This window comes from Heliangelus exortis, chromosome 2, assembly GCF_036169615.1.
Source record: "Heliangelus exortis chromosome 2, bHelExo1.hap1, whole genome shotgun sequence".
Classification (NCBI taxonomy): Eukaryota; Metazoa; Chordata; class Aves; order Apodiformes; family Trochilidae; genus Heliangelus; species Heliangelus exortis.
In genome coordinates, this window is record NC_092423.1 from 102,375,778 (window position 1) to 102,400,127 (window position 24,350).

The following is a 24,350-nucleotide window of genomic DNA, read 5'->3' on the forward strand; positions in this document are numbered from 1 at the left end:
ATAGGGTGTGCAGACCCGTCGGGTGTCGTCACTTCCCCCGATCGGGACGCTCAGCCACTGAGCGCTCGATTACCCCGGAAGTTCTTAGGCGGAAAGGTCGCGTCCGTACAACAAGATGGCGGCGCTCGTCGGGAGCGGCGGAGTAGGGGTGGTAAGCGTGTGAGTCGGTACCGCGCCCCGCCGCGCCCCGCGGGGTTTTCTCCGCCCTTAAGGAGAGGCACTGGCGGAAGGGAGCGTCCGTTCTGTCTCTCCCTGCTGTGCCCAGCCCCGCGCACGGGCTTCAGTAGCGCTACGCCCTCCGGTTGTTCTCGTTGTGCGGCGATGAGACGCGGCGGGGGATGGGGGTTCTGAGGGAAAAACCTGAGCTCCCGGTCCGGGTGTGCCTGCGGGTAGGGGTCCCGGAGCCTGGCAGCTCCTACGGTGGTGCCGCGGCTGCCCCGGTCTCACGGCTCCCGAGTTCTGTCATCTAAGAGTCTTGGTTTGCACAGTTGCTGTGCCATAACGCTGTGTTCTAACTTGTTGGGAAAAATTTTTAAGGGTAAATATCTACTGTGTAAAGTAACTAAAATTTTTACAGTGTAAAATTTTTTCAAAAAACTTGCTTACTATTTAAAAAGTGAAATAGTGGTGGAACAGGAGTCATCGTAGGAAAGACGGAAGAAAGCAGAAGTTTCTACAAGGCGCGCCCTGTGTGAGCATGGGAATGCCTGGCAGGAGGCAGGGGCTAATTTGCTAAAGAGTGACAATCCTGAAAAGTGAACTCTTCAAAAAAATTCCTACAGGAGGAGTTTGGTCCCGGAAATGCACATGATTCCTGGCTGCGGTTTCAGGGAGTTTTCTGCTCCTGAGAAAGGGAGCTGTGATGTCTGTGGTCCATCGGCTGGCAGCCGGGTGGCTTGTGGATCATCTCTCTTTCATCAACCAGTGTGGCTATGAGGTCTGTGACTCCTCTGCACACCCCTGTGCTGTCACTCTCAGCACTTCTGTTGCTTTTACTGGAGACTGTCGTGATGCTTCTAGCTTTGCTGCCTCCTCCTCCTCATCGAGTGATGGTGCTGCTCTGGGTTGTGAAGATGTGATAGAAACAGAAGGTAAAAGAGAAAAAAAGAGATATGTGTTTCGGGAGGAGTTCTTCGACATTTCTAAGCCCCATATAGCTGCAGATCCTGAACAGCAGCTGTGGCAGAGATACTCTGAGGTGAGCTGCATGGAAGTAAAGGCCAAAAGCAACACAGAGGAACACCAAGAAGGAATGAAGAGTGGTGCTGGAGATTCAGTTGCCAGTACTAGGAAGGTATGTACTCTGTGATACAGTAAATGATGATAAGCTCTGGGTAAATAGTATGTCACTAACATTTCAGTTTCCTGAGACTGTGTAGTAAAGCAGAAACTTTTCCACAGTAGATTTAAAGATCCACAGTAAATGTAAGCACTCATCAGGATATGCTTGTGTCCCTTATGTCAGTAACACAGATTGTGTGACTCAAAAGCAATGGGTTGCTCACAAAGTCTTCTAACATTTGTGGTAAGGTACTTGAGCTGTAACTTCAGTAGCTGTCAAGACTGTGCAGATTAACAAGGAGAAAAGGATGGTATTAATTTATTTGCATTATGTAGCTTAGTCACTTGTTCCTTATGGATTAAAAAAAAATAAAAATTACAGGTCTAAACCAATGAATGCAATAATGAAGACCCAGCTATTTTTTCCCTGCTATTGGTAAACTGCACTTGGGAGCTGAACAAATACTCTCTAGTATGGGCTCTAGGGAGGCATGAACATGAACTGTGGCATGTGCCAGGTACCTTCAGATCCATGCACTGAGTAGCATAACACACCTTTAAGCCTGTGCACCTTGAGAATGCCTGCAGCAGCCTAATATTGAGCTAATATTTTTGCTTTTTGGATTCATCCTTGTATTAGAAAAAGAAAGAGATGCTTTTAGAAGAGTTATTGTGTAATTCAGTTTAGTTTTTTGTTTTTCCTCTTGGAGTAATATGATTTCTGTTTTTCACTGTTTGCTCATTCTGCAGAAACGTAAAAGGAAATACGTATTCAACCAGGGTGAACTGGATGCTTTAGAATACCATTCAAAGGTAAGTTTGAACAAAAAGTGTATTTTGCAAGAACATGATAGCTGAATTTGGACAGTGTATGGAGCACAAGACGTGGCTGCAGGCAAGTTCTGTTCTTGTAGCTTGTTCCAGTAGTGGGAATGTCATCTCTCCAGTCCTTATATGTTCTAAGATTTTACATTGTCACATTAAAGCATCATAAATGAATTATAATTCAAGTTTCTATTTATGGTCATGTCAGTGATCTAATGTGTAACTTACAACTGAATTAAACTGAAGTGTGTTAGTAAATTCTAGGAATGTAAGCTGTGGATAATGTTTGATGTATTCTTAGCTGCTTTCCTAAATACTTATGTGAATCTGATCTAGAATCTACAGTTCTTTCTTTTCTTTGTCAAAAGCGGTAGTTTTATTTGGCATTTTGTTTGATTCTGTTCCCCTTGTACTACGCTTAAATTACTATTTTTTTTTCTTTTACATGGTGACAATTTTGTTGTAAACATGTACAGCTTTCTAGGATACAGAGTGGGTGGTCCTGTTGTTATTGACAATAAGCTATGCATGTGCAGAATTGTCCTAAAGGAGGGAAATTTTGTAGTTCAACATCAAGCATGAAAAGTATGAAAACCTCTAGGCTTAAATAAAGTTGAGTTTTCTATAATCAGGAGCTTTAGAAGCTGTAATAAGTATCTGAAACCTTTGATAAAGCCACTCTAACTGGCAACGTTTCTATGCTAAGTGAACAAAAATGCCTCATTGATAATTCAAACTAGTAAAGTCTCAATGATTTGGGAATAAACTAGCTCTCTACATTTTGCAAAGGGAGGGTGCTGAAGTGAATGAGAGTTTATGTAGATCCAAATGTCTTTCTGGACTTGCTTTCAGATTATTTGAGAGGTGTATCTCTTAGAAAAGTTGCAAAAGCAAATTCTAATTTAATTTGATTTACTGTACTTCCACATTACTTTTAAAATGCACAGACTATTTTTTTTCAGAGTGAGTTAAAATGGGAAAAATATTGTCATTTTTCTTTTAAGACCAATTAAAAATATGCTTATGGGCACAATCATTTGAAATTAGGTTAGAATTTGAACTTACGCTTCAAATGATGGCTTTGAAATTTATATTTGTTTGGGACAATAGTATTCTGTCTCTATTAATCTATTGTGAAATGTTCTATTCAGTAGTCTGTCTCTCTCTTCAGGCTTCTAATTATTGCCTCTGTACCAAAAAAACAACAAAAAGATCTTGGTGTTTGGCAAAGATCCTTTTTCCACTCTGCAGATGTAACTGTTTTGATTTCTGTCTCATTTCCTGATCAAGCAGATATCTGAAAGATGGTTTCTTTTTTCTCTGTTCCTTTATGACCATACAGGTCAGGAAGCTCATTTGGGAAGGCACTTTGCATTTAGTCCAAGAAGGACTCAAAAGTGGTTTTCTTCACCCCATTCCTGCAGAACTCAGTTGCAGGAAGAGTGTGGTTCCTGGACACGTTGGCTGTGGGTTGGCTGAATTATGTGAAATGGCAAAACAGTTTCCAGCTGTGAATGAGAGCGACCATCAAGCTGTGTCTGTGCTGGGTGATGAGACCTCTGTTCCAGAGCAGGATCTGCTTTCCTGTGTTACGGAAAACAGCTCAAACTGTGCAAAAATAGTTGTGTTAATGGGGCAGAAGTACTTGGTGCCACCAAGAAGCAGTTTCCTTTTATCTGATATTTCACGTTTACAGCCCCTGCTGAACTGTAAGTATCTTTTGGAATTTACCACCTCTCTCCTGCCTGAGAAGGGCAGTTCTTGTCAAGATGACTAAGGGCTCAGCGAACAGATACGCAGCATCACGCTGATAGGAAATGCTGCTGCAAGCTTTGAAGTTGATATTGGTAACTGTGCAGATAGGTGAGGGTTTTCAAAGGAATTTTGAGTGTTTAGGAGCTCTTGTCTTGGTGGGACAATCTGTCTCCAGGAGAATCTTTGAAAATCTCAGCCACAGCATTTTACATGAAGTCCAAAGTACTGGAATTTGTGAGTGTGTTCTGAGCCACTGTTAGTACAGGAGTCATGTAAATGCATTGAATTGGGACTGGCTATGTTGCTGGGTCTGTGTTCCACAGGATATGGCTTTAACACAAGTAAATCCATGCATCTGTTCCTGCTTTTTCAGTTTTTAGCTAGACTAGACCATTGGAGAAGGATTAGATTATGCACTTTAAAGCAAGGGTTCCCTTACAGGTTCATCCTGGCCAGCAGCAGTCTCTGTTTAGATAGACATAATCTGATTCTGAAACCAACCCATTTCTCCCCAAGAAGCTGCTGCACCTGTCTCTAGGTGAACACAACACCATAAGTAGAAAATGTGAGTTGACTTCTCAGCTCCTCCATGTCACAGCTGAGAGTATTGGCTCAGTGACAGGGAAGTGGTGGGGTACTAGAATCAGGAGTTCCTTTAAAAGTAAATCAAAAAAGTCAGTATCCCCAGCCCTAATGGGCCATGCAGAAAGCTTTAAGCTTTAATGGAATCATGAATTACAGCAAAGACTTAAAGCTTTCTTAATTTTCAATTTGACTGTCATCATAATCATATTTATTATTATTATTAATTATTAGTATTATCTATTATCAGCAGCTAAGCTTCATCAGTCTTACAGGAAACATGTTACCTGTGAACATAATTACTGTTTTACTCTAATTGGTACTCTTAGATTTGTCAGTTACATGTTTTCTCCTTTCTAATATATAACTTAGATAATCACTGTGGTTTGAAGTTTTTTTTTTAATTAAGACAACATGTAGTAGGTGGAATCTTCTTATCCAAATATTGATAATTTCAGCCAGTTAGCTTCTCTCTACCTTATGAAAGAGGAAGTTCACAATTTTCTGAAGCACAACTGTGCATATACCAAATTTCGATTCTCCTGAAGGTCAGAGAGCAGTCCAAGAAATTTGGGAGAATGCTTTTTAGGTAACCAACAGTGAATATGAATGAAATATCATGATCTGACATTTATTTTTTTCTTTTTGGGAAATCTAGTGTCTATTTTAATTATTGTTTTTCTTCTGCCCTTTCACCTGCCAAAAGAGTATTTCTTGCTGGTCAGCCCACTGTCAGGGTAACACCTCCAATGTTAAGAAAGGAATGAGATGTAGAAAGCACATTTAATGGACATAAAATATTAATATGTTATCCTCATTAGCTATTTAAATAATTAACATCAGACTCAATGAAGGAATGAATACATTCTGTGTATAAAATTGGAGAGTCCTTTTTCTTCATGAATGTGTCCTGTATCTTCTAATCCTCCAGCTGCAGTTCACCCAGCTTCTCCCAGGAAAAACTCTTTTAGTTCACTTCCACCAGTCCATTAGTTTCCATTTCACACACTTTTTCTCTTTTTCACCTCCAGCAGTGCAAAGCACAGTTTTCCAGGGCTGGTTTGGTTCTCTCCATGTCCCAGTTGTCCTGCTGAAAGATCAGACAGGACAGGACAGGAATCTTGCATTCAGGACTGCAGACTTTCATTCAGCTGGGTGCCTTACTACAGAGCTTCTGTTATGAAGCTTGGAGAAATTTTCATCTTTGAGACCTTCACTCTGCTGTAATTTTTTTGCCTGAAAGTCCCCAAGATGTTCAGAATTTCTTGATCTGACACAGGGATCTGACACAGATATGTCACACACATAAATGTCCTTTCTTTAGGTAAAACAGGCTAAAAATTTTTTAAGTGTATCTGGATTAAAACAAACATGCTAGAAGAAGCCTTTTAACTTTTTATTCGGAAAGAACATAAGAAAGTTGGAGGTTTGCTGTGCAGTTGGCTCTTCAGCTGTTGTCTATATGTAGGTAGCTAAACTTTTACCAGTTTCAACTAGTAGATATATTTTAAAACAAATATTTTAAAACACTTTACTGGTACTTTTTTCCCTGTATTTTCACTTCCCAGACAAGAAAAAATATGATGTAATTGTGATTGATCCTCCATGGGAGAATAAGTCTGTTAAAAGGAGTAACAGGTAAATCTTATTGTAAGATTGTAAAATCAAACTCATTTTAACTTACAAAAGGTAATGAACATTTTAATATTCAAGTGTAATCCAAGACCAATGTATCTGTGAAACTTCAGCTTAAACTAGCAGACATTTTAGTGCATGCCTACTTCTTATCTGTGGCACGTCTTGGGGATTTCACTGAAATGGCTTGGATATTTTGTGTGCAAAATATTTGCAGGAGTTGATCTCGAGTTACCTAACTGCTGAATGTTAGACCTTGAGACTTAAAAGGAAAGCTTGGAGTTTTGTAAGACCCAGATCATGCAGATATTAATTTGAAATTAAGAGGGTTACTTTAGTGGGCATAAAACTAGGTAAGTATTTCCAGGACTGAGGTCCAATTTAGAAGTGTTAGATTTTTCTTTTTTTCTTTATTTTGTTTTATTTTTGTTTTTAATTTGAGCTGTAGCTTGAGCTTAAGTCTGATGGGTAGAAGAGAGAATGTGTTAATGCAGCCTTTAATACCTCATGTGCAATAGGAAATTTCTGAGTGCTGTAGTTTATAAAGTCATGAACTTAACATTTTATGGACTTTCCTCTCCACTGAGTAACATCAGGCTTATGGACGTGGAACTTTCTTGATTACCATAGAATGGTATCCGTGTGAAAGAAGGGCAAACAGAATACAAAATACAGCCTTAAAACTTTCTAGGCTAACACTGAAGCTTGTTATGAAGACATAATTTGAAGATGCAGGGGCCCATTAGGTTTTTACTTTGAAAGCCCTACAGAAACTTCTAGAAACCCAGAGTTAAACTCATCTGAGTGTATTTCTTATCTATGTAAGTTACTGAAAGGAAATCTGCAGTTATTTGCAAGCATGAATTAGCCAGCAAGACCCTCTCTTCCTTAGAAAATAAAGGCAAAAATGTAAGAGCATTCACTGCTGATGGTTATATTGTTGATGGCCAATCCTGGCTAAGTATTTCATGTCTGGGTTGCAAATTTTGTTTTCTCTGGGCAGTGTGAGGTATTTAGGATTTTATCCTTGTTACCTTTTTCTCACTGTCTCATTGTACAGGCATCCCAGTGCCCAGATGGCAGCTGTCAGTTCCAGTAGGCAGCATGCCAGTGTTTTTTGATGCTGCAACGTGTAGGTTCCATGAATTGCAACTTGCTAATAGTGCAGGACAGCATCATGAGAAAAATGGCAGAACAGGACAGAATCTGGCAAGCACAGTGGGTATTCATCCATGTAGCATACAGTTAGCACTGAACTGTTCTGAATGACATCAGCTTTTACCGTGAGTGATAATTTAAAAAAGAATAACTTCTGCAAATAATTGGAGAAGTGATTGCTCTTTTATGACCTTTTAACTTCAATTAGCCTTTTCCTTGCACTTGGATATGACTCACTTCTCATTTTCAGACAGAAGAGAGATTGCTTATTATGAAAAGTGAATAATGTTACATTGACTAAAGAGCTACTTTTCACTAAATAGTTTTGTTCCAGCATAAAGATGAGAGTATTGAGTTATATATTATAGTTCTTTAATTAAATGTGGGCTTTCAAAATTCTTCGGGATCATACTTTATTTCGTGGAATAGTAGAAATATGAAGTTAAATATTCTGCTTCAGTAAAATTTTGAATACCCATGCTGATGATTTTAGATCAGAATCCGCCAGATATGGCCACTGGGTGTCAGCCTTGAACCATTTTTTACGAGTTGTGTTTTCAAGAGAGAATTCTTGAAACATCTTGTCTGTGAAATTTCTTTATCCATTCCTGTTGCTTTTCAATTTTTGTATTTGGTATGTGTTAACTTGCTTTCTCACTGTACTGCCATATAGATACAGCTACCTGTCCTCATGGCAAATCAAGCAGATTCCTTTACCAGCATTAGCTGCTCCAAATTGTCTTGTAGTCACATGGGTGACAAATAGACAGAAGCACTTACGTTTTGTTAAGGATGAACTCTATCCTCATTGGTCTGTGAAACCACTTGCCGAGTGGCACTGGGTAAAAGTAAGTTCTCAGTTTGTTTTGTTGCTTTCTTGGAGACTGAGGGGGCTTGTGCTGTGATGCTTTATATTATTTGTCTGTTTATTACCATGTGCTTTGGTATTTGAAAGGTACAGTATCGTCAGCATTTTGCTCTTTGTCATAGAAAATGTCTCAAAAAATACAGAGAGGAAGATTTTTATACCCAGTTTTTAACTCCTTTATGTCAGATTACTAAAGCTGGAGAATATGTATTGCCTCTGGATTCTTTACACAAAAAGCCCTACGAAGTTCTTGTACTGGGGAGAGTTCAAGGAGACATAAAGGAAGCCATAAGGTATTCCAGAGTATTTATGGTAGATGTCTTATTTGAAACCATTAGGATTCCCTTTTTATATATAATTTATTAATTAGCTCCTTATAATGTCCCCAAATCTTCTCTTGATGTCGTTTTGTCTTATTTTGGACCTAAAAAGAGCCTTATTAGGTTTGGAATGGGGGAGGGCTTGAGATTAAATGGTGGAAACTTTTGTTCTGTGCACCTGTCTGTGTTGGGAAATTGGTTAAAGATAAAAGCCTCATGGACAGGGCTTTCTTTGCTGACAGGTTCTTTTAGACCATGAGTCCTTAGCACAGGCTGACACCAGTTTGGGGATGCTGGTATTCTTCTCTATATGGCAACACAGAGGACTGTGTTATTTGGTCCCTATGGCTTTGTATGGCTATTGTTAACCCCCTTTTGACTAAAGCCTCAGTGATTTCATAAACTGTCCTCCATCTGAAGTGATGCTTCAGTGAGAGCTGCAGCATCACACTTGGTGGTATTCATTCTCACACTTCTTTTCTTGTTCTGATTTACACAACAGGAAATCTGAAGATGTACTTCCAGTTCCAGACCATAAGTTAATTGTCAGCATACCCTGCAGTCTGCATTCACATAAACCTCCTCTTACTGGTATGTTTTTGTTGGTGTCAAATGTCAAGGGCATTGGACTTGGATGTCTGAAATGGATATCCTTATGTATGAAATCCCTTTATTTCCTATATGGCAAGCAGTTTTGCTGAACAGGATTTGTGGTTCCTCAACATTTCTAAAAATGTTATCAGAAACCTAAGTCTTGGTCTCTAAAAATGAAGGTGGAGGAAAAAAATGTAAGAAAATGTTGAACTTTAAAAAATTTGTGTAATGCTGCAGGAACAGTTTACAGAAACTGTATGCATCTGTAAACTTAGGCCGAATAAACTAAAAGTGCCTTTTGGGTGGAGGAATTTCGTGGCTATATAGATTAGGATATTTTCTACTTAGTTAATAACCAAGTAGAACTAAGTTAATAACTCTGTCTTATGTCATCCTGAAATAAACGTTTTTATTTCTGCATGAGTTGCTTATAGATCTGCAGTACAGTTGTGCCTTTAAATCAAAAAGCCTGAATTTAAAAACTGTTAACAATATACAACAAATAAGGTGTGCCTGGCTGGAGGAGCTGTATTTAACTTGCAGAAACTGATGAAGTAACTTCAGCAACCAGTTAGCATGGGTATGAATTAAACTTTTCAGGGTTTAATCCAAAAGATTTAAAGACTTGTGTATGATGTTACCTTCTGCACATTGTTTTGTAGCATTCTTACTTTGACTAATTTTATCAATAGGAAGTTGTCCTACTTTTTTCATTATAGCACCTGAGAGCCTTACAGTGCTATGGTAAGAAACATTTAATTTAATCCCTCTCACAAAATGGTTTCATCCTCCCCCAAAGGAAAAACTCATTATGAATCTGCAAATTATTCCAGGTACATGAGGTGCTGTGTAATGACATCAGAAAACACAGGTAGAAGGAAGGAATAGAGGCAAATCTGCAAATTATTCCAGGTGCATGAGGTGCTGTGTAATGACATCAGAAAACACAGGTAGAAGGAAGGAATAGGAGGTAGAAGGAGGGGAGAGGCATCTGAGTTTGCTACACTGACATGTTTTCCTTTTTCTGTTCCCAAGGAACAGAACAGTTTCAATTAGGAAGCTGATCTGGACAGTTGTTATATGTTCAGGGAAGCTCTAACATTTTTTGTTGGGCTTGTATTTATTAAATTAACATACATATATGTGTATACATGTACACCTATTAAAAAACTAGTAAAATGCACATACTTTGGTTAGCTAAAAATAATAATGAAAAGGCAATTCTAGGAGGTTCTTTTTGCAGCTCTGAAGCCACATCTTTGAGAATTAGGGCTACAACAGGAAGTGTGTGTGTTGATTTAAGCTAATGAATGGTAGGGTAGTGATTTGTGAGGCAGTCACTTAGGGCCTCATCAGAAAACCAATACTTAGCAGCACACTCGGACACAAACAGGAAACTTGTGAGGTATCCAAGGGTGAAAAACAGCATTTTGTATGTATTATAGAGAACTCCAGTACCAGAATGTTCCTCAGAAATACTTTTCTGTGGGGCAGAATCTAGAAAGCATATTGGGGAATGGGTTTTGAAATAAATTGTCCTTGCTGCTAATGTATGTATTTCTTGAGTCTTTACCTGAATGCTGGAATTTAACACCATTGTGCAGTATTTATGCTTTTATTTAAAAAACAGATTTACTGTTTAGTAATGTCAGTGATTTACGAGGACTTTATAAAAATCCACTTCTTTCCTACAGTTTTGGAAGCTCCATTCAGAACATGGTTGTAGAATGAAAAGGAAGATATTAAGACAACAGCTAATTGATGTTGCTTTGATTTCAGTGTTGCAAAAGTGTTTCTCTTTCATGGTCGGGCAATATTCTCAAGTAGCCAGTAGAGAGCAGCTGAGCTACATCCTAGAGTGGTTCAGAAGTTTGAACAGAAGCAGAGATTTGGCAGTGGGGGAGAAGGACACTTGATGACTCACACACATCCTTTATGCTTTGTTTAAGTAGTAACAAAGCCAAAAATATTAGTATTTACTGATGCTGTCTGGCACTTGATTTCCTGTTCCTATTATAAGGGCTGTATGTTGATATGTATGTAACCACTTAATGACTGATTATAACAGTTCATCTCTCTGGGGGAAGAGACAGATGTAAATTAAACTCAGCCATCAAAAAGAGATGTTTGGGTTCCTACAGTTCATTTAACCATGAAATTGTGACTGTAGGGGTTTTTGGTAATGCATGTGCTGTGTTGAATGCTTAGAGCTTTAATATGTCATTGTAAATGTACTTAAGCTTCTTTATGCAAATGCATTACAATGAAATATTATTTCTCCTGGTTTTGATTCAAATAATACCAGGTTTTCTTCCTAATTCAACTCAGGTATCCTGTTACACAGAGGATATGAAGTAATGTAGGACCTGAAACACCATTTTTCCTTTTCCTCTTCCTTAGGTTATTCTTGTTATAGCCATTTCTCCTCCAGTTTTTAAGTATATATGTTTCTTGATAGAAAATAATAATGTCATATAGGACTATGCCTAAAAACATTGGAATTAATTCTTGGCTATGTTCTAGCTGCTTTGCATATCTCCAGCAAAAGAATGCAATGGGAGATCTTGGGAGCACCCCTCTTCTGTAACAACCCTGGCTTGTTAGACCACGTTATGAAAGTGTTCACGGAAGTAAAAAGGAAGTAAATGCCTTTTGTTTCTTATGCACCTTTTGAGCCCTTACTGTTAGACTAATTGATAGGTGTAATGTTCAGAAAAGATGCAAAGATGTGCTGAGTTTTACATATTTTTCTCCTACTTTGTTGAGGGATTAGACAAACTGAGCAACAGTTACCTCTACATTTCAAACCCTTTTAAAGGGTTACTATGATATGAGTTCAGTCATGTGCTTTGTGCTTTGCATGGCTCACAAATTTTTTCCACTTGATGTATCCAATTTTCTGTGCAGAATTTGATATTTAGGTAATGGAAGCTCAGAAGATAAGGGGGAACTTTCTTATTTAAAAAATTACTCCTCCTTTTGCTCATTTAAACATTTTTTTAGCATCTTCAATACATACTTGGGATTAAGAGTAGGCAGGTATGGCAGGTATCCTTCGTGATTGCTAGATCATGCTTCAGAAGGAAGTGTGTTTTCTTGAAGACCAGTGTTAATCTTCCAGCTGGCTTTGTGGTAGCTTTGTGTGTCCTAGGGCAATAGATGTGTGAGTAATTGAGTTGCTGTCATAGGGTTTATGACACCTGCAAGTGATAAAGAGCAATCTGTTTATCATCTGTTTAAGGTGTTTCTTGTCAATAGTATCTGTAAGCAGATATAAGTAATTGTGGGGTTTTTTTTTTGTGGTTTTGTTTGTTTGTTTGTTTTTTAATCTATTCCAATGATAGAAAAATTTGTTATTTAAACACATCTACTTATGTACATCCTCTAATCTGTTTTCAGGGGAGAAATATGCAGAGTTTGCTTAAGGGCTGTCAGATCCATGTGTGTTAAGGTAGCCTTCTGGTGATATAAAAACTTAAAAAAGAATCTATGTTTTATAACTTGAACACTGAATTTTCCTGCTTTAAGGAAACTAACGTAATGAGATTTTATGCCAACAAAATACAGCTGCATTATTGCCCTCTTGATATGGTAATTTCCATTGCAGTGGAAGTTACAGCCTGATCTGATTATGTAAATACCTACAAGTAGCAATGAAAAATCATGCTACAATGTGATCTTGAATTAGTTTTTAAGAACAACATGAATTTTAAAAAGACACTCTGGCAGAAGGAGATGTGTGTGTGTGGGGTATTTTCCTGGGACTTCCTTTTAAACTCTATAACCAAACTGATAGAAGATTGTCACAAGTTTCCTGCTTCTGCTGAGCTGTCCCAGCTTTTGGCTTCCTCTTTTTTGCTTTCTGGTGAACCAGTCTTTGAAGTTGGTTGAAACTCCTAAGTGTGCTCTTAAAATATGTTTTCTTAGACATGGAAGTTTTTGGTGCTCAGTAAAACTGCTTTTGATTGCTCAATTTTGTGATGATATTTTTAATCTATGCATTTAAAGAACAAATGTCAACATTAATAATGTGCTCTTAATTAAATTTTGTAAGCTAAATAATTGTTTCCTCTACTTAGAAGCCTATACAAAGCATAACATTGTTCTGTTTTGGTTTTATATGGAAGGGGGAACAAAGTCTGACTCTGCAGGAAGCTCTCTGCATGATCTGACATCCCTTAGGGTAAAAAAGAGCACATATACATCAAGATCTGCTTACGGAGAGCTTATTCAGTGCTTTAGAGCTGTGGTTTCCATGGTCTCTCCTAACTCTTATGTAGAAAAAGTGCAACCTCCTGCAACATGGTGTCTTAGGTGATTAAGATAATAGATTTTTGGAAGACATCTTAAAATCACAGAGTCATAGCATGGTTTGGGTTGGAAGGACCTATACAAAGTCATCTAGTCCAGCCCCCTTACCATCTCCAACTAGATTAGATTGCTCCATCCAACCTGTCTGAATATTTCCAGGGATGTGTCTTCTACCACCTCTCCTGGCAGCCTGTTCCAGTGTTCCTGTTCCACCCTCATTGTAAAAAATTTCTTCCTATATCTAGTCTAAATCCACACTCTTTCAGTTTAAAACCATTACCCCTTGTCTTGTTGCTATAGACCCTGCTAAAAGGTTTGTCCCCATCTTTAAGGGCCCCCCGTCAAGTATTGAAAGACCTATTGAAGGATCTCAACCTTTTTCAGGTTGAACAACCCCAAATCCTCAGCCTGTCCTCATAGGAGTATTCTACCCTTCTGATCATGTTTACAGCAAATAGTGTGCAAGAAATCTTTTAACTAACTAGAGCATTGAAAAAGAACAGTAAGTTTTACCACTTTTTTCTTAATATGATGGGTTTTCAAAATAGTAGAAAAGCAGCTTCTCATCTGTGGTATCTCATGAGGTGAACTCCCATGACACCAAACAACAATGTTCAGTGCAGCAAGGTTTCTATTAGAATGTACATTTTTCTCTAAACCTCCCAGACTCTTCTCTGCAAATGTTAGATTTATGTAAATATTTCAGTTTGCCTCTGAAAGAAGCAGTTTTTTGGAAAAAAATTTCTGCTGGTAGCAGTTATTTTTTTAGATTAAAAACTGGCCTGATGATAACCCATCTGAGATGTTCGTTTGACATTTGTGAAAGATTAGGTGAAGGAAAATATTTGTATATACCATTCCAGTGGAAGGAAGTCTGGAAACACCTATTACAAAATGTTCACAAAAGAGTTTTGAATGGATTGGAGCTTTGGAAGAAGTGATCATGTAGGGGTTGGTTAATACACACTATAAAGTGAAGTGGATGCTCCTCTTTCTACAGCAGCACCAATCCGTGACAAGATCAGCTGGGATCTCATGCAGGGAGTCTGCTACTGGCAGACTTGATGCAAAAAGGCAGAACTTGGAATGCTCCAAAAAACCCCCAAACCATTCCCTGTCGTACTGTGATGTATACAGATCGCATTTTTACTTCCTGCAGTTATCGTATCTGAAGAGACTGAGTCAAACTACATAAAGTTGTATTTTTAAGCTGTATTTTTAAGCTACAGAAATTCAGAAAACGCTGGGAGATCTGATAAAAAATGACCAAGATATCCTTTGGAAAAAAAAGTGGTTTCATAGCTAAACTTCTTTTGTTCTCAGTAACAAAAAAAAAAATTTAACACATTTAGTGCAGATCTGTTTTTCAGTCTTTCTGCCCCCTTTTTGAAGTTGGGTATCCTTAAAGCTTTGCTTTTCTCATGCATATTTTTATATGTACTATCTTTGTAGCTTTTCCATGAAACCTCATTTAGACTTTGTTTGACCCAGCCACAAACTAAATGGCTCTCTTTGACAAGTAACATGTTTAATGATAAGCTGTTGGCAATTTTAATTTTCAGGCGAAATGCAAGATCTTTCTGTCACTTCAGGAATACCAGTCATAATCAGTGACACAAGTGATATTAATGACAGGCATCTATGTATTTGGATTTAAGCAGCAAAAATGCTCAACTGTAGAAGAAATCTGAGATTTATTTTACTGGATGAAAGGACTCAGTTACATAAATATTTCTTAAGTTGCCAAACTGGTATTGAAGGAAAAAAATAAGTCCCTGTGTTTTATAGCCCATTCAGTGCTTTGCTTATTTCACTGGTGTTTCTTATTTTAACAGTTGTCATAAAAAAAAACCCTCTTACCGACTTTATGATGTGGAGGAAAAGGGTGTGATCCTAATTAAGTAAACGTTTTTATTTATTTATTTTGAGAAATATTGCTCCTGTGTTAAAGGAGCTAAGTGGTTCTTTAGGAGGTGTTTGGTTGATATTAGTGAAAAATTCAGAACTCGTCTATGTAGATGCTGAAATAAATCCTCATTCCCTTTCTCTAAATGAAAACCGATAAATCAAGGCTATTGAAGGCCTTGGCAGTATTGTTCAGAATCTCAAGGGCACTTACTTAAAATGACTTTCTCACTATAAATAGTCCAGCTGTTTGATGAAACCTCTGAAATTAATTTGCTGTCTCTTTTTTAATGAAACTTCCATTTTTTTCACCCGTGAGCAGCACAGAGGAGATTTTACTTGTTTACTGTTATGCTTTGTACCTTTGTCACTGTTGTAATCTGCTGGTTTTTTTTGTTTTTTTTTCTCTTGCACAGCGGTTCTGGCAGAGTTTATCCAGCCAGATGTGGAATGCTTGGAGTTGTTCGCTCGCAACCTACAGCCTGGCTGGACCAGCTGGGGAAATGAGGTTTTGAAGTTTCAACACATTGATTATTTCACTCTTCTGAAGAATGGAAATTGAGCTGGCTTCTGTATCTTAATTCTGAAATTCCACCCCTTTCCAGCAGGGTGGAAACTGCCATTAAACTTGCCATTATTACTGATGGTTTCTCAGAAGGTAAAAGAAAGAAACACAATTGCACTGCTGTTAAAAGTCTAGGCGAGGGAGAGGATATCTGTTTAATGGTATCTCCAATTTGTACAGTCTGAGCCTTTATTTTGATGACCTTGAGATATTTAAATACTGATGTCAGAGTGTAAGTCCATCCCTGTTTTTTTCAAGCCTCAAGAAAACAAAGATGTTTTAAAGTATTCTCACTGCAGCTATCAACACTAGGCATCATAACTGCTACAGTGATAACAATTATTACATAATACTGTAATGTGTTATCTTTATGGAATGTTGATGTATTATTTTTAAACAGTGGCAATGGAACTAAACCATTTGAATTACATGTTTCTGTGAAGAAGATTGCTTTTTGTGAAACAATGGATTTTGAACTAAAATAATTACAAAGGCAATGTATCCTTCTACTCATTCGTATCTGCCTCATGACTGTCTACCTCAGAAAATAACAGTGCTTGTGTTAATTGGCAAATGAATTGCTGATTGACTACTTTCTATGTAAAATTACACTTTAAAAAAATTTTATCCCTTTGTGTATGTTATTAGCAATTTAATTCATTGTAAATGATTGGGATCAACATCTTACAAATTCTGCATATAAGGCTGTTAGATTTAACTGAAATTTTAACAGACTTATAAGCATTTTAAAAATTCTCTTTCATTATGTTCTTGGAACTTTAAAAAGCCATGCCAGCGAGTTGTATTTTTCACCTAGCTCCCAAAACAATGAAAATGGTTTTTCTTTTCCGTACTAACAGTTACACACCTACTCAAAATAAGTTAATAATTATAGACTCATTAAGGTTGGAAAAGACCTCTAAGATCATCCATGTCAAACCAACACAACCATGCCCACTAAACCATGTCCTGAAACGCCATGTCTACAGATTTTTTTAATACCTTCAGGGATGTGACTCTACGTCTTCCCTGGGCAGCCTTCTCCAATGCCTGATCACTCTTCCAGTCAAGAAATTCTTCCTTATATCTAATCTGAACTTACACTGGTGTAACTTCAGGCCCTTTCCTCCATTCCCATCGTTATTTACTTAAGAGGCAAACACCTACCTCACTACAACCTCCTTCCAGTTAGCTGTAGAGTGATAAGGTATCCTCCGAGCCTCCTCTTCTTCAGACTAAACAACTCCAGTTCTCTGAGCTGCTCCTCATAAACCTTGTGCTCTGGACCCTTCACCAGCTTCATTGTTCTTCTCTGGTCCTGTTCTTCTTGTAGTGAGGGTGATGAAAGTGATCACAGTGTTGGAGGTGCAGCCTGAGCCGCACTGAGTACAGCGGAACAGTCGCTTCCCTGGTGCTGAAGGCCACACAATTCCTGTGTAACAGTGAAGGTCATTACCAGACAAAACAGTTCTTACTGAATGATTTTATTTAGCCTACATTCAAGCTGTCGGTTTGTAAGCAACCTTACCTACAACTGGAAGGGATAAGAAGGTTCTTTATTTGTTTTCTGTTTTGCAAGATATTCTCTACTGGAGCTTCTGAGTTCCCGGGCAGACTTCCCATCCCAAGATGGTTTCATCCAGTTCTAAATGTGAATGCTTGACACTCAAGTATGGGATAAATTGTATGTACTGTACACATCTTGTTTTCCCTTTTTACTCTGTAAAGCAGCACAAGGAATGGTGTTGTCTATTCCACATCCACTGCTGTGAATGACTCTAGATTATATTTTCATTGCAAATAAAGGAAAGAAATTAACAGTCTTAGAGATCAGGAAACCAGCTTTCTCCTCCTTTGAGCTAAGCAACCAGAACCCTCCTAAGGGCATAACCTTCCTCAAGCTGTTAAGAATTGATGTACTGTTTAGTTTGTCTTGTGGAGTTCCTTTGCAAGTCCCAGTCTTCTATCTCTTCTTGCTCAGAAGCTGAGCAGCTGAGCCCAGCAGCTGGGAATCCAGCCTCCAGAGTATGGTTTGTATGTGGAGGGTATGTGCAGGCAGGCTGGAAGCTTCTTGGGCTGGGAATTAAAAGCTGAAAATTGGAGTCTAAATAATACCTGATCCTGTCACAAATACTTTCATAATTGTGCTTTGGACAGCTGTTTGCTCTGCTACTTTTCCAGTGCTCTGGCTATGAAGAAAAAGACCTTGTGAATGTGAAACAAGTTCTGTCCCTGCAGCCAACCTGAAACTACTGGGTTTTCTCAGGAGGAGGTTCAGTGAATCTCCGTTTGTTGCTAACTCAGAAATCTCATGGTTGTATTAGCCGTTGACGGTTTCAGAATTGTCTTTTAAGCATAAAATTTACATTACGTTGTAAAAAAACCCCCATAAAATTGGCTTGTTTTGCTTAATTTGTAATTTAAATGATCTCATATTTTTCTGGCTTTCTAAAATCCCAGCTATGCCCAAACAGCCATCAGATTTATCAGTGTCATTGAGATGATTCCTCTGAGGTAGAATCTGAATCTTATGCAAAATTGGTGATGAGTGAAGCCAGCTAATACAAAAGAACAATTTAAGATCCACTTTCATCTACATTACTTTTCTGGTAGAAAGATGCCCTCTGTTATGTCAAGCCTTGTATAAAAAAAAAAAAAAGCCTGCTCTGAAGAGTTTACAATCTTGATAAGAAATGAAAGAACAGGGGAGAAGATAAGGATGGAATATTACAGGATAATAATGAGATGTTGAGGTGAATATGATAAGTAACACCATAAGTACTGTGCACATTTCAGTGTTTCTAAGAAACGATAGGTCTTTCTCCCACATTTCTAAAGAGTTTTTCTGTGTTTTTGGTTTTTTTTTTTTGTCTGTTAAAATTCACACATTCCAAGGAAAAACAGGTGAAGGGTGTATTTTACCAATGAGATTGACAAAAGAGAAATACTTTTCAATTATAAATTTTTTTTTGTGGCAGTTTGGTGAATTGAGAACTGGAACAGGTCAAGAGTTTTCAGAAAGTACTTTATTTGGTACATCTGCTGTTATGTTAGGAGCACAATGATTAAAAAAATATCCTTTGGCTAGATGTTCACTACTTGAAACCTTTTAAAATTATGTCTTATTGCAAAAACCCCTCGTTTTATTGAGCCAGAAGTAATTTCAAGCTGCTCCTATATGTAGAGTACATCAAGTGTCATAATCAAACTTACTTTTATGAAGCTTCAGGTTTGAGTATGATTTTGAAATGCCAAATTAGCATATGACCTTTACGTGTATTTTTAAACTTCTATGAAGTAAAAAGAATGATATCAGTAAGATATGTTTTTGGAACGGTGATTGCTAGACCTGAACTCCTGTGGAAACAAGAAAGTTTCTTCTGCAAAATTAAACATTACTAAAATAGTGAAGTAAGTAGGCAGCTCTTACCTCTTTGTAGGATTTAGCTCAGGTATGTGTCAGCAGCAGTAAAGAGATGACTTTGAAAATAATTTCCAAACTACATAAATAACTGTAAGATTACAAAAGAAAAATGTTACTGTGCCTTGAGAATTGTGTTCATGAGCCTCAACACACCATTTAAGACTTAACTAATGAGTATTTTGGGTTGGGCGTAACAGTAAGGGAATATAAGATGGATAGGGAACATCCAAGGAATGAGATTTGTTAAAGTTGCTGAAAAAGTCCCAGTTGGCAGGTATTTTCATAGGATAATTTGAGTTGGATGACCTTTGAAGGTCATCTAGTCCAATTAGCACTCCAGTTCCGTGGAGCTTCTCTGGACCCTCCCTGATAGATCCGTGTCTTTCTTGTGATGAGGATTCCAGAGCTGGACGTAGTACTTCAGGTGAGGTCTCACCAGAGCAGAAGGGCAGAATCACCTCTCGTGACCTGCTAGCCATGCTTCATTTGGTGCAACCCAGGCTGCAACCCAGCCACCAAGAATGCATTGGTGGCTTTTCATCCACCGGTACCCCCAAGTCTCTCAATCTCTTTATCCCCCAGCATATATTGATACCAAAGATTGCCTTAACTCAGGTGTAGGATCTTGCACTTGGGGAACCTCATTAGGTTCACATAGGCCCAGTTCTTGACTTTGTCCAGGTCCCTCTGAATGGCATCCTGTCCCTCAGGCATGCCAGCTGAACCAGTCAGCTTGATACCATCTGAAAACTTACTGAGGGTGCACTCCATCCCACTGTCTATGAGGATGAAGATATTAAACAGTACTGCTAAAGGTTTTCCAGATCCTCTGACACTAATGGATCTTGCTTGACTTAGCACCTTTTCCCACACTAACGTGTTGGGCTGTAATGACTCAGAGTGCCCTAGTGCAGCAGCATGTTGCTGCTATTGAAAATAGCAATTGCTACAGAAGAGTTGTCCCGTGCTCTTCAGTCCTCACCTGGGTGGGGATTACTTTTGCCAGAAAACACAGCCACAGAACAGAGCCATGTGTCTAGACTGCAATACCTAAAAAATGCTTCTCTGATCTGTGTGCCCTGGATGCACCCTGACTCCATAGGAAGGATTCCCAGAATCAGGTCAGGCCTTGGGATCAGTAGAAGAGGCACATGCTGTGACCTAGTGTGAATCAAGGGCCCTGATGGTACAGGAAACAACATAATAAAATCCCTTTCCTAAAATGACTAGGTATTTTCTATTTGTGGTGCTAGCTGAATTCTTATGTTATTTTAGGAATAGTGGCAAATTAGAAAAAATGACAGAAAGAGAAACTAGTTGTACCCATACAACACAGAGATGGCCTTTGTCTTCTTCCCTAAGCGTGTCTTGCTTAGGGAGAAAATCTAGTTTTTTGCCTTGGCAAAATTTAGTTGCCTTGATAAAATTTAGTTTGGAGGAGAGGAGGCTGAGAGAACATACTGCTCTCTACAAGTGCCTGAAAGGAGGTTATAGGGAGGTGGGGGCTGGCCTCTTCTCTCAAGTAAATAACGTTGGACTAGTGGAAATGACCTGAACCAGGGGAGGTTTAGATCAGATCTGAGGAAGAATTTATTTACTGAGAGTGTAGCCAGATGCTGGAATGGGCTGTCCACGGAGGTGGTGGAGTCACCACCTCTGGAGGTGTTTAAAAACTGCGTAGATGAGGCACTTCAGGAGTCGGTCTAGTTGGCATGGTGATTATGTATTTATTTATTTATGTGGTGGTTTTTTTTTTTTAATTGGCTGGGAGGGTGGTGATGGGGTGGAGATGTTGACATTTTGACAGTGATCTTAGAGGTTTTTTCTAATCATGACAATTCTGTGATTCTGTGACAAAGCTTGACTCTGCAGTTTTAAACAGTTAAACCTGCCTTGCTGGGAGGGATGAGTGGAGATTTTTGTTCTCAGAAGCAACTTTTATGCACCAGTCTAACTAGAAACATTTGAGAGAGGATGCTCCTGCAATACAGTTCCTAAACTGGACCTTACTGGTTGTTCCCAAGGGGAGAAGAGAGCTTCCTACAGAACAGTAGGATGGAAATGTTCTCATACATACAAAGCTGTTTCTTTGACTCAAACACAAGTGCTCTTTGCTTCTGGAGAAGGCATCTTGGGTACTCCAAACTAAATGGTTATCCCCCAAGAAGAGAACAGGTACAAGCCTGTTTGTGGCCCAGTGGTAAGATGTAGGAGGACATGGCAACACATACTACGTCTGTGGCCTGATTCAAGAGAAAAACATCTATAGTATCACCTCATCAAGGTTGTTCTTTGGTGAAATGAAAAATTAAAAAAAAAAAATCACTTGGAAAGATCTTTTATTAAATTTGTTGAACTCTTCTGGTGTGCTACAAAGCCTGGGGTTTCAGCTTTGGATGTGAGCCTGCCATATGGTCATTAAAGACATGAATCCACATGGGATTAAAGACTTATGGGGCTTGCTTTGTGGGGCTGAGACCCAAAATGTTCAGGGTTTCCAGGCATCCTCTCTTGGAAGCATTACTGCTGCCAAACTTCAGGCAGTCCTCTTCAGTGGACTCTTTCCAGCTTTTTAGCTTTCTATCAGTCCTATGACAAGAAGGGCTGGGGGGGACTGGGAGTTGCCACTAGAATCCCATTATTGTTTTTCTTAAGATGTTATATTTTTAATCTTTTCCATATGATGAGAAAATTTGAAATTTCTGTTACTCATTTCGGAACATTTACATATTTCAATTAGTAGTTTGACATTTACTCACAACAAAGTAATTATGACTTTCCATAAGCTTTGGTTATTGCTGTTCAGTTCTTTTTTCTTTTCCATCTTCTGTTTCTCAACTGATTTTCTTCAATCAAGCATCCATTTATACATCAGTAACTTTGTTACATCAAAGTCTCATTGGTATTATTGAAATTGCCTTAGATTTCATGTAACTATTGGGAAGGCTTATTCACAAAAATTGTGTGATTTAGGAAAACTCAATTTGAATTGGCCTGTTACCTGTTTGCACCAGCAGCTGGACATAACAGGGTGTAGGATGGGGTTGGAAACAAATATCTGAAGAAGAGGGAAGAAAGAGGAGCTGCTCAGTAAATGCAAGCAGCAGCATCACTGAATGTGCAGCTGCAGCCATCCTGAGGCATCTGACCACGTTCTTGGAGCTCAGGGTTTGCAATTGTGGCAATAGTGAAACTGGCTGCTGTCACAAGGATGTGAAAATATGCAAACCACATGGGAGAAAGCTTTCCATTAATCCTTTTGTTGCCTAATTTGTAGGAAGGAGGGTAGAAAAGAATCAACAGTAAATAAGATAAATGGAACAACAGTACCATAGTAGGGTTATTTGCTGCAACTGGAATGTTTTTTATTGGTTTACTGGTGCTACCTGTTTAATAACAAAAGAACAAAGTGAGGCCTCATTTGATGACCCTAAGGTAAATGATAGCCCTGCTTCTGAATATAGATGACTTTTTTCAGATCAGCTAGGGAGATGCTATTCAAGGTTAGTGTACTGCTAATAAGATGTTATGAAGACAAATATTTGAGCAAGATTTTTCTCCCCTGGAATTCAATATGCAGTGGCATGTCTTCTTTTTCCCCATCAGTAAGTAAATTGTCTTAAAATAAAATAGCTGTTCTTGTTATTGCTAGTTGGAATATTGGGCACCCTTTTTTCAGTTTTCCTTTTCTTTTTGTAAAAATCAAACAACATTTTCTGCTGAGGGTGAGGGAGGTCAGACATTCTCATTTTGTCCCCAACATTGCCTCTGTTTGCCTCAAATTAAACCTTGTGGAGCTGACAGTCCCATAAGCACCCAGAACTTGTGGTACATTCCTCATCTTGGCCTGTCTTAGACCTCCTCTTTTTTCCATTTTCTTTCCTTCTTTAAACAGCACTTCTTTAACGTTTAATGTGGAAGAAAAGGAAGGACTGTAAAGAGAAAATAACAGACAAAGTGGAAACTGATATCCAAAATGCAGTGGAATAGTGGGAAGACCATTGTACACTTTCATAGTCTAGACCACAGCTGGTGTAACTGTGATGCTCATGGCTCTCTAAGCCACTGTAGTGGACACACTCATACAGATATTTGAGGTTTTACAGTCTGTAAGGGTCCATCTCTTAGTCTTTTTGGAGATAGTAGCCTTTTTTCAACACAGAAGGAGTGAGTGCAGTCTCTCTTCCTGGCTTTGTTAGCACAGTGAAAATTGCACATGGCTGGTTACAGGTCAGCTGCAAGGTAAGGGTCAAAAAGAGGGAAATGTCATGGTTTTCTTGTCTGCCTACAGGAGGCAGAAATTATGATATATAATTTAGAAATGGAAAGAATTGCTACTAATGTAATGGGCTAAAAATATCAGCAAGGCGAATCATGGCTTTACAGGATCATTAACTGAAGTTTGTAGCTAAATTTTACTGCTTTATTTAATAGGGTTTTTTTTTGGTAACAGTTATACACTATTAGTTCAGGAGACAGCTTACTGAAAATATTTTTAAGACACTGTTACTACCCTCAAACTTTTCAATGTGTGGTTTTAACTATATGACCTTTGTATCTTTCATTACTCTGTGCACTCTGAAAGTTAGGCTGAGTTCAGGAAGAAAGTATGTGTCCTTTTCTGAGACTCATGGTTCATATATTGGTTCATATAACTTCAAAGAGACAGTTCAGACATAAAAACTACTTTTTCCCACATCAAAGTGACCCAATCAAAACTTCCATCTAAAATTATATGAGGCCTACAGCCTAACTCATTAAAAAATAAAAAAAGAAGAAAAAAAGAGAAGATTTCTGTCACAGTTTAGTGCTGGGCTGACAATTAACTGAATGACAGATGCTCTCTATTAATCCTCTCCCTGATAAAGAAAGAAGAGAGAATATGTAAGAGAAGCTTATGGGTTGGAAACTAAACTACACAGCTTTAATGAAACAGTAATGATAAACAAACAAACAAACAAAATATATAATATATATTTAATATATATATAATATATATATAATATATATATAATATATATAAATATACAGAAAATGATACCACGTTCCTCTGTCCTTTCCCCAGTAACTCTCACATCACCACTGAGGCTGCAGGGCAGCCCTGGGAAAGTCCAGGCTGGACTCCTG

The 24,350-nt window shown here is 38.4% G+C and overlaps 1 protein-coding gene across 1 annotated transcript; it reads left to right on the forward strand.

The window, feature by feature from the left end:
• The first annotated feature begins 19 nt into the window (after window positions 1–19).
• METTL4 (methyltransferase 4, N6-adenosine) lies at window positions 20–17,637 on the forward strand. Its single transcript, XM_071737249.1, has 9 exons — window positions 20–151; window positions 783–1,294; window positions 2,032–2,094; window positions 3,449–3,815; window positions 6,012–6,081; window positions 7,910–8,084; window positions 8,291–8,397; window positions 8,927–9,015; window positions 15,651–17,637. The coding sequence occupies exons 2-9, from the start codon at window positions 863–865 to the stop codon at window positions 15,794–15,796; spliced, it is 1,449 nt and encodes a 482-aa protein (XP_071593350.1). The 5' UTR covers window positions 20–151; window positions 783–862; the 3' UTR covers window positions 15,797–17,637.
• Window positions 17,638–24,350: the final 6,713 nt, after the last annotated feature.

Excerpts from the sequence above, each read along its gene's own strand:
- METTL4 (XM_071737249.1), top strand. The coding sequence starts at position 863 with ATGTCTGTGGTCCATCGGCTGGCAGCCGGGTGGCTTGTGGATCATCTC. Across the intron at positions 8,398-8,926 it reads GACATAAAGGAAGCCATAAG|GAAATCTGAAGATGTACTTC; the intron begins GTATTCCAGAGT and ends TTTACACAACAG. Across the intron at positions 9,016-15,650 it reads ACATAAACCTCCTCTTACTG|CGGTTCTGGCAGAGTTTATC; the intron begins GTATGTTTTTGT and ends TCTCTTGCACAG.